Below are 10,048 nucleotides of genomic sequence, written 5' to 3'. Positions count from 1 at the left end.
CTACCCAGGGGGAGAGCTTGAGGCTCTGTCTCAAAAAAAAAAAAAAAAAGAAGTGATGGTTGAGCTGAGATTTGAAGAGAAAAACAGTTAACTAGATGGTGGCCATATGGGTGGATAAGAATATTCTAAGCTTGTACAGGAGCCATGGATGTTTCTGGAATTGAAGAAGTGGGGATGAGATAGCTTCCTCCCTTTGCCTGGAGAGTTTCCACTCCTCCTGTAGCCTTCCTCATCCAAGGATACTTGCTTGGAAACATCTCCACCTCCACTCTTACAATTATCAAAGGGTCATTTGGAATGGTGTAGAGTTGTTTGATCTTGCTGTTTTGTAACAGCAAATAATAAAAAATAATAAAAAAAATAATCAAAGGGCATTACTACCTTTATTGAAAGGGAACCAGGGGTTTGAAACATTCTGCAATATGTGGGGATGACTCTACATGAAAAAAAATTAACTTTGCCACCCGACATGCCAGTAGGGCCCCTGTTGGGAATCTACTGCCAGTTCTTTTCTCTGTGTGTGTAACATGAACTTTACCATCTTAATCATTTTTACATGTATAATTCAGTAGTGTTAAGCACACTCACATTGTTGTGCAGTCAGTCTCCAGAGCTCTTTTTACCTCATTAAACTGAAATTCTCTACCATTTGAACAATTACTCTCCATTCTTTCCTCCTCCCAGCCCCTGGCAGCCAGCATTCTATTTTCTGTTTTAGGAATTAGACTCCTCTAAATACCTCACGTACGTGGAATCATACAGGATTTGTCTTTCTGTGATTGGCTTATTTCACTTAGTGTAACATCCTCAAAATTCTTCCATCTGCTGGCCAGATGCAGTGGCTCACACCTGTGATCCTAGCACTCTGGGAGGCCAAGGCAGGAGGATCCCTTGAGCTCACGAGTTCAATACTAGCCTAAGCTAGAGTGAAACCCCATGGGTGGCACCTGTGGCTCAGTGGGTAGGGCGCTGGCCCCATATACTGAGGGTGGCAGGTTCCAGCCCGGCCCCGGCCAAACTGCAACGAAAAAATAGCCAGGCATTGTGGTAGGTGCCTGTAGTCCTAGCTATTTGGGAGGCTGAGGCAAGAGAATCACCTAAGCCCAGAAGTTGGAGGTTGCTGCTTTCTCTACTGAGGGCGAGAAAGTGAGACTCTGTCTCTACAAAAAAAAAAAAAAATTGAGACCCTATCTCTACTAAAAATAGAAAAATTAGCTGGGTGTTGTGGCAGGCACCTGTAGTCCCAGTTATTTGGGAGGCTGAGGCAGGAGGAGTGCTTGAATCCAGGAGTTTGAGGTTGCTGTGAACTGTGATGACATCATGGTATTTTACCAAGAGTGACAGAGAGAGACTCTGTCTCAAAAAAAAAAATAAAATTCATCTATGCTATAGCATGTGTCAGAATTTCCTTCCTTAGTAAGTCTAACATTCCATTGTATATGTTTACTACATTTTCTTTTATACATTCATCCACTGATGGACACTTAGGTTGCTTCCATGTTTTAGCTATTGTGAATAACGCTTCCATGACATGGTGTACTAATATCTGTCTGAGGCCCTGCTCTCAATTCTATTGGGTATATGTCCACAAGTGGAATTGCTGAAATATAGAAATTCTATTTTTTAATTTTTTTTTGAGAAGCTGCCACCTATTTTGTATAGTGGCTATACTAGTTTACATTCCTACCAACAGTGCACAGGGTTCTAATTTTTCCATATTCTTTTTTTTTTTTTTTTTTTTGTAGAGACAGAGTCTTACTTTATCGCACTTGGTGGAGTGCTGTGGCATCACACAGCTCACAGCAACCTCCAACTCCTGGGCTTAGGTGATTCTCTTGCCTCAGCCTCCCAAGTAGCTGGGACAACAGGTGCCCGCCACAATGCCTGGCTATTTTTGTTATTGTTGTTGTTGCAGTTTGGCCGGGGCTGGGTTTGAACCCACCACCCTCAGTATATGGGGCTGGTGCCCTACCCACTGAGCCATAGGCACTGCCGAATTTTTCCACATTCTTACCAATACTTGCTATTTTCTGTTATTTTGATAGTAGCTATCCTCATGGGTGTGAGGTGGTATCTCATTGTAGTTTTGATTTTCATTTCTCAGAAATGAAAGATGTAGAGCATCTTTTCATGTGCTTATTAGCCACTCGAATATCTTCATTGAAGAAATATCTATTTAGATCCTTTGCCTGTTTTTAAATAGGATTATATATCTTTATTTATTTATTTATTTATTTATTTTTGAGACAGAGTCTCACTTGTTGCCCTAGCTAGAATACTCTGGTGTCACAACTCACAGCAACCTCAAACTCTTGGGCTCAAGTGATTCTTTTATCTCAGCCTCCCTAGTAGCTGGGACTATAGGTGCCCACTATAACACCTGGCTATTTTTAGAGATGAGTTTTGCTCTTGCTCAGGCTGGTCTCAAAACTGTGACCTCAGGCAATCCACCTGCCTTGGTCTCCCAGAGTGCTAGGATTACAGGCATGAGCCATCATGCCTGGCCCTTCTTTATATTATTGAATTGTAGGAGGTTTTCACTTACTCTCTATATATCCCTTATCTGGTATTCTGATATATAATTTGCAAATATCTTTGTTTATTCTATAGGTAGCTTTTTACTTTTTTTTTTTTTTTTGAGACAGAGTCTTACTACATTGCCCTCAGTAGAGTGCCATAGTGTCACAGCTCACAGCAAGCTCAAACTCTTGGGCTTAAGTGATTTTCTTGCCTCAGCCTTCCAACTAGCTGGGACTACAAGCGCCTGCCACAACACCCAGCTGTTTTTTTGTTGTAGATGTTATTGTTGTTTGGCAGGCCTAGGCCGAGTTCAAACCCACCAGCCCCAGTGTATGTGGCTGGTGCCCTAGACACTGAGCTATGGGAACCGAGCCTTTAATTTCCTTCCACAGTGTTTTGGAAGGAAACATTGTTTTTTGAGACAGAGCCTCAAGCTGTTGCCCTTGAGAGTGCTGTGGCATCACAGCTCACAGCAACCTCCAACTCCTGGGCTCAAGCAATTCTCCTGCCTCTGCCTCCCAAGTAGCTGGGACCACAGGCACCCAACACAACGCCCAGCTATTTTTTGGTTGCAGCTGTCATTGCTGTTTGGTGGGCTGGGGCTGGATTCGAACCCACTGGCTCACGTGTATGTGGCTGGCGCCTGTATTGAGCCACAGGCACCGAGCCTGTACTTCTTTTGTTAAATTAATTCCTAAGTGTTTTATTCTTTTTGATGTTCTTGTAAGTGAAATTATCTTGTTAATTTCTTTTTTTTTTTGAGACAGAGTCTCACTTTGCTGCTCTTTGTAGAGTGCATGGCATTATAGCTCACAGTAATCTCAAATTCTTGGGCTTGAGCTATTCTCTTGCCTCAGCCACCTGAGTAGCTGGGACCACAGGTACCCACCACAATGCCCAGCTGTTTTTAGAGACAGGGTCTCACTCTTGCTCAGGCTGGTGTTGAACCCATGAGCTTAGGCAATCCACCTGGCTTGACTTTCCAGGGTGATAGAATTACAAGCATGAGCCGCCAGGTTAATTTATTTTTAGATTGTTCATTGCTAATGTATAGAAATACAATTGGGTTTTTTGTGTGTGTGTGTGTATATATATATGTATATATATATATTTTTTTTTTTTGGAAGAGCTCATGAACTGGTATCAGTTTTTTTTGTTTGTTTGTTTTTTAGACAGTCTGATTTTGTCACCGTTGGTAGAGTGCTGGTGGCGCCATCGCTCACAGCAACTTCAAACTCTCTGGCTGAAGTGATTCTCTTGCCTCAGCCTCCTGAGTAGCTGGGAGTACAGGTGCCTGCCACAGTACCCAGCTGTTTTTAGAGATGGGGTCTCCCTTCTTGCTCAGACTGATCTCGAACTCCTAAGCTCAGGCAATCTGCCCACCTTGGCCTCCAGAGCCACCATGCCAGGCTGGTATCAGTTTTTCTTCAAATATTTGCTGGAGTTCATCAGTAAAGACATCTAGGCCTGGGCTTTCCTTTGTGGTAGTTTATTTTTCAATTACTAATTCAATTTCCACATAAACTTTGGCACTATTTGAATGTTTTCAGTAGGATTTTGATCTTCCAGTAAGACATTAAAATTTTTTGAGAGTATGAGCTTTGGAAATAAGTAATCAGACAGATCTAGATTCAAAGTTCAGTTCTGGAGCTTCTGCTTAGATCTTTGAATCTCACCGTCTCTGCCTGCAAATTAAAGAGCACAGTAACGCGTTATTGTAAGGTTGAACTGGGCCCAGCACCAGGCTCTAGGTAGCTTTTGAGATGACTCTATAGCTGCTTTTTCCCTCTATATTTTTGCAACAGGGTGCAGTGCCATTCCTGGTCAGTGCCACCTCTGGCACCACCGTGCTGGGGGCCTTTGACCCGTTGGAGGCAATTGCTGATGTGTGCCAGCATCACGGTCTGTGGCTGCATGTGGATGTGAGTGGGACTTGGGCCTGGGGTGGGGTGGGCTGGGCTGAGCTGAAGCCAAGGCCCACGTTGTTCCTCCTGCTCTACAGGCTGCCTGGGGTGGGAGCGTCCTGCTGTCACAGACACACAGGCATCTCCTGGATGGGATCCAGAGGTGCATATAGCCCCCTTCTTCCCAAATATTGCCTTTCAAATCCTTGATCCAGAGAAGAGTCATGGACTGGAGAGCTTAGGATGAGACTGGGGGAAGGAGGTTGGTGGGAAGGGGACTGGAGAGATGCTTCACTGGGGCTGGGAGATCAGACATGGGAATTCTTCCAGACTAGTGGGGTGGGGTGAGACCAAAGTCCCTTTGCTGGGGATCTGAAAGAAGAGGAGGCTCTGGTTGGGCAGTTTGAGGAGGAGCCTCTGACCTGGCTTTGCTTCACCTCACTCAGGGCTGACTCTGTGGCCTGGAATCCTCACAAGCTCCTTGCAGCAGGCCTGCAGTGCTCTGCGCTGCTTCTCCGGGACACCTCGGTGGGTTCACGCCTGCCCCTGCCCCCCCCCACCCCCCGGAGCTCCATTTTCTTCTCTGTTCCGCTTTAGAGGGGTTCCAAGCCTTACTGTGTTCTCAGATGTGCCATCATCTGAAGTTGATTATCTGCCACCACCCTAACCTGTATTGGGCTCCCTCACCTTCCTCATGGCCTGTCTTCATGCAAAGGGGAAAGTTTCCAGCTTGATGTGACAGTCACAAGGATCCTGGGCAGAGTTTGGAAAGAGCCCTGGGTGTTGGGAGAAAACAGAGAAGGTTCTTAGTTAGCTGGCTGCCACCCTATAGTGCTGCCCAGTTCAGGAGAAGGAAAAGGGTGGCCTGAGCTTAGGAACCGCCACGCCACTCTATAGGAAAGCCTGGTGGAGAGGCCAGAGTCTGACCATCTCCTTACCCTGCACAGAACCTGCTCAAGCGCTGCCACGGGGCCCAGGCCAGCTACCTTTTCCAGCAGGACAAGTTCTACGATGTGGCTCTGGACACGGGAGACAAGGTGGTGCAGTGTGGCCGCCGTGTGGACTGTCTGAAGCTGTGGCTCATGTGGAAGGCGCAGGGCGGGCAAGGCCTGGAGCAGCGCATTGACCAGACCTTTGCCCTTGCCCGGTAGGCATGTGTGTGTGTTGGGGGGTGTCCCAGTGACACTCTCCCAGGCTCCATCCCGCGTCTTCCTACACTCAGGGTTGCCTTTCTGTCAGTGTCTCTCAGGCTCATTGTCTGTGGGTTTCTTCTGTTTCTGTGCCTTTCTTCCTCCACCTGTGATTTCTCACGCTCTGCTCACAGGTACTTAGTGGAGGAAATGAAGAAGCGGGATGGATTTGAGTTGGTCCTGGAGGTACGTCCCCATACTCTTTTGCAGCCTCCTGCTTGGCAGGGCGAGGGAGACTTGTCCCTGTTCCTCCACTCACACCATCCCCTTCCTCGTTCCTTTCAGCCTGAGTTTGTCAACGTGTGTTTCTGGTTTGTACCCCCCAGTCTTCGGGGGAAGCAGGAAAGTCCGGATTACAGTGAGAAGTTGTCTAAGGTAGGCCTTCTCTGCCGGCTCTGCTTAACCCAGTTCCGGGGATTGATGCCCCCTGCTGGCCATGCCTGGTATGGCGGGATGTCAGGGGAAGACAATGCCCACTGGTTTTCCCTCTGGGAGTGGGTATGGGGAACAAGGCATTATTTCTGGGAAGTAAGACAAGGCAGAGAGGGGCGTTACAGGAGGAGTCAGAGAAGTCCCAGTGTGCATAGACTTATGTGGTGAGAATTGAGTTGGGAGGCCAGGCCCAGGACAGATGTGAGGCAGAAAGATGACATTCGTGCCTTAGCTGGGACAGAATAACCTGGTCCATACATGCCTCCCAGAGGCGAGGAGATAATATCATGTCCTGGTCCCTAAGGACAGATTGGTATGAGGTGCCTCATATAATCTGAAAGGACATGAGGGTTCTTGCCCTTATGGAATTCTTACTTTTAGAAAACAAGAATTACCAGTTTTGCACAGCGCCTGTGGCTCAGTGAGTAGGGCGCCGCCCCATATACCGAGGGTGGCAGGTTCAAACCTGGCCCCGATCAAACTGCAACAAAAAAATAGCCAAGCATTGTGGCGGGCCCCTGTAGTCCCAGCTACTCAGGAGGCTGACGCAAGAGAATCACCTAAGCCCAAGAGCTGCAGGTTGCTGTGAACTGTGACATCTCAGCACTCTACCAAGGGCAACAAAGTAAGACTCTATCTCTAAGAAAAAGAATTACCAATTTGAAACCAATGTGTTCTAGGCAGTATTTTTTCTTTAATTTTGGATTAATATGAGGGTACAAGCAACCAGGTTACAATATTTGCATTTGTAAGATAGACTTCCTTTTGTAGTTGTGTCCCGTACCCACTGTTCTATGCAATTTTGTAAATTACATGCTAGATTACAGAACACAGATTAATATAAAAAATATTACAAAAATTAAGAGCAGGGAGGATAAGGTGTTAAGGATGGCTAAGGCTTGAAGGCAGACTAAAGCAGTGTTGGGAATCAGAGCAGCATCAGGATGTGGCAGAAAATGGCCCATGTGACAGATTTCCTGGAGATAGGAGAAATAGGGAGTCAAGTAGGAGGCAGAGAAAGTCAAGCAGGTTGGATGTGGTGGAAAATGTAAACTGGGCCAATGTCAGGGTCTGAGCAATGAACTCTACCGCTGGAAGGTGGCTGGGTGGAGAGAAAAACATCTCTGGTAGCCAGGTGGCCAGGAAGCCAACCCACCCCTCCCCTGACCCCGGGCTGCAGCTAGAGTCTCTTCCCTCCCACAGGTGGCTCCTGTGCTCAAGGAGCGCATGGTGAAAGAGGGCTCCATGATGATTGGCTACCAGCCCCATGGGACCAGGGGCAACTTCTTCCGAATGGTTGTGGCCAACCCCTCCCTGACCCTTGCTGATATGGACTTCCTCCTCGACGAGCTGGAGCGGCTGGGCCAGGACCTGTGAGACTGCTCCTCCTCACTGCCACCCTTCACACAGAGTCCCTAGGTCCCTCCCTGTGTTCTCAAGAACAACCTTTCTGAGAAACAAAGTAGGCTTCACAATGTCTATATGCTTTGACCCACTAACTTTCCTCACTAAATATTTGAGAATGTTTAAATAAACGATAGTATAGCCATATGATGGAATGTTATCCTGCTATTAAAATTGTTAATAAAAAAAATAAAATTGTTAATAAAGAAAAAAAAATTTTTTTGAGACAGAGTCTCATTATGTTGCCCTTGGTAGAGTGCTGTGGTATCACAGTAACCTCAAATTCTTGGGCTTAAGCGATTCTCTTGCCTTAGCCTCCCAAATAGCTGGGACTACAGGTGCCCGCCACAACACCTGGCTATTTTTTGGTTGCAGTTGTCATTGTTGTTTAACTGGCCAAGGCCAGGCCAAAGCCTTGGTGTATGTGGCCAGCACCCTACTCACTGAGCTATGGGTGCCAAGCCAGTAAAGAAAATTTGTATTAATATAAGAAAAATAACTTTAATGTTATGTTGGCTTGGAGCTCGTAGTTCAGTGAGTAGGGTGCTGGCCACATACACCGAGGCTGGTGAGTTCAGGCCCGGCCTGGGTCAGCTAAACAACAATGACAACTGCAATAAAAAATAGCTGGGCACTTGGGTGGCACCTGTGGCTCAGTGAGTAGGGTGCCAGCCCCATATACCAAGGGTGGTGAGTTCAAACCAGCCCTGGCCAAACTGCAACAAAAAATAGCTGGCCGTTGTGGCAGGTGCCTGTAATCCTAGCTACTTGGGAGGCTGGAAGCAAGAGACTAGCCAAGCCCAAGAGCTGGAGGTTGCTGTGAGCTGTGATGCCATAGTACTCTACTGAGGGCAACAAAGTGAGACTCTGTCTCTAAAAAAAAAAAAAAAAGTGCTGGAGCTGAGGCAGGTGCCTGTAGTCCCAGCTACTTGGGAGGCTGAGGCAAGAGAATCACTTAAGCCCAGGAGTTTGAGGTTGCTGTGAGCTATGACACCATGGCACTCAACCCCAGGGCAACTGAGTGAGACTCTGTCTCAAAAATATATATGTATATGTAATGTTATGTTAAAAAGCTGGATATAAGATATTTATATAATATCTGAGCTATGTTCAAAAATACATAGGAAAAGACTGATAAAACAAAATATGCCAAAATGTTAATAGTTTTCCCTGGGTTAGAAAAATAGGCAATTTATTTTATTTTATTTTATTTTTTTGAGATAGAGCCTCAAGCTATCCCCCTGGGTAGAGTGCCATGCCATCACAGCTCACAGCAACCTCCAACTCCTGGGATCAAGTGAGTCTCCTGCCTCAGCCTCCCAAGTAGCTGGGACCACAGGCACCTGCCGTCATTGTTGTTTTGGTGGGCCTGGGCTGGATTCAAACCTGCCACCTTAGGTGTATATGGCTGGCATTTTAGCCACTTGAGCCACAGGTGCCGAGCCGAAAAATAGGCAATTTTTAAACAGACCCCCTTATACCTTTAGTGCTCCCTCACTTTTATTATGTAATGAATATGCATTCCTTTTGTAATTGGAAAATAATAAAGTTAAAATTTCAAATCTATTATTTTGATATGTTTTGAAGTTTATTACCTTTCAACCAAATAATGAAGAACTTTATTTCTTTTTTTATTTTTATTTTATTTTTATTTTTTTGAGACAGAGCCTCAAGCTGTTCTCCTGGGTGGAGTGCTGTGGACATCACAGCTCACAGCAACCTCCAACTCCTGGGCTCAAGCAAGTCTCCTGCCTCAGCCTCCCAAGTTGCTGGGACTACAGGCGCCCACCGCAATGCCCGGCTATTTTCTTGTTGCAGTTTGGCAGGGGCCAGATTTGAACCCACCACTCTCAGTATATGGGGCTTGTGCCCTGCTCACTGAGCCACAGGCGTCGCCCTTTATTTCTCTTTTTAAAAAAGCAGGTGTGTTGGCCAGGCACAATGGCTCATGCCTGTAATCCTAGCAGTCTGGGAGGCCTAGGCAAGTGGATTGCCTTAGCTCACAGGTTCAAGACCAGCCTGAGGCAGCATGAGACGTAGTCTCTAAAAATAGCTGGGTGTTGTGGCAGGTGCCTGTAGTCTCAACTACTTGGGAGGCTGAGGCAGGAGAATCACCTGAACCCAGGAGTTTGAGGTTGCTATAAGCTATGATGCCATGGCATTCTACTCAGATGGACAGAGTGAGACTCTGTCTAAAAAAAAAAAAAAAAAAAGGTCTAAGAGAAGCTAAATAGAGGAATAATTTTTTTTCCAAAAAAATCTTTAGTGGGCTGGGCGTCGTGGCTCACACCTATGATCCCAGTACTCTGGGAGACTGAGGTGGGCGGATTACTTGAGCTCAGCAGTTCCAGATCAGCCTGAGTAAGGGCAAAACCTCATCTCTAAAAAATAGCCTGGGATGTGGCAGGTGCCTGTAGTCCCAGCTTATTTGGGAAGCTGAGGAAGCTGAGGCAAGAGAATCACTTGAACACAAGAGTTTGAAGTTGCTGTGAGCTATGACACTATGCCACTCAACCCCAGGACAACTGAGTGAGACTCTGTCTCAAAACAAACAAACAGGCTCGGCGCCTGTGGCTCAAACGGCTAAGGCGCCAGCCA

At 46.4% G+C, this 10,048-nt stretch overlaps 1 protein-coding gene across 3 annotated transcripts in view; it reads left to right on the top strand.

Moving 5' to 3' along the window:
- CSAD (cysteine sulfinic acid decarboxylase) overlaps window positions 1-7,595 on the top strand; it is a 35,312-nt gene extending 27,717 nt beyond the window's left edge. For all 3 annotated transcript variants that reach the window (XM_023513586.1, XM_012805639.2, XM_012805641.2), the window contains exons 9-15: window positions 4,326-4,442; window positions 4,523-4,587; window positions 4,871-4,952; window positions 5,372-5,571; window positions 5,749-5,800; window positions 5,900-5,989; window positions 7,250-7,595. In XM_023513586.1, the coding sequence (XP_023369354.1) occupies window positions 4,326-4,442; window positions 4,523-4,587; window positions 4,871-4,952; window positions 5,372-5,571; window positions 5,749-5,800; window positions 5,900-5,989; window positions 7,250-7,423 (780 nt within the window). In that variant the 3' untranslated portion in view covers window positions 7,424-7,595. The remainder of the gene's footprint in view (window positions 1-4,325; window positions 4,443-4,522; window positions 4,588-4,870; window positions 4,953-5,371; window positions 5,572-5,748; window positions 5,801-5,899; window positions 5,990-7,249) is intronic.
- The last annotated feature ends 2,453 nt before the right edge of the window (window positions 7,596-10,048 follow it).

This window comes from Otolemur garnettii, unplaced genomic scaffold, assembly GCF_000181295.1.
Source record: "Otolemur garnettii isolate 467f Iridium unplaced genomic scaffold, OtoGar3 scaffold00043, whole genome shotgun sequence".
NCBI classification, from domain to species: Eukaryota; Metazoa; Chordata; class Mammalia; order Primates; family Galagidae; genus Otolemur; species Otolemur garnettii.
The sequence above is the reverse complement of the archived record's forward strand: the minus strand, read 5'-3'. Positions and strand labels throughout refer to the sequence as shown.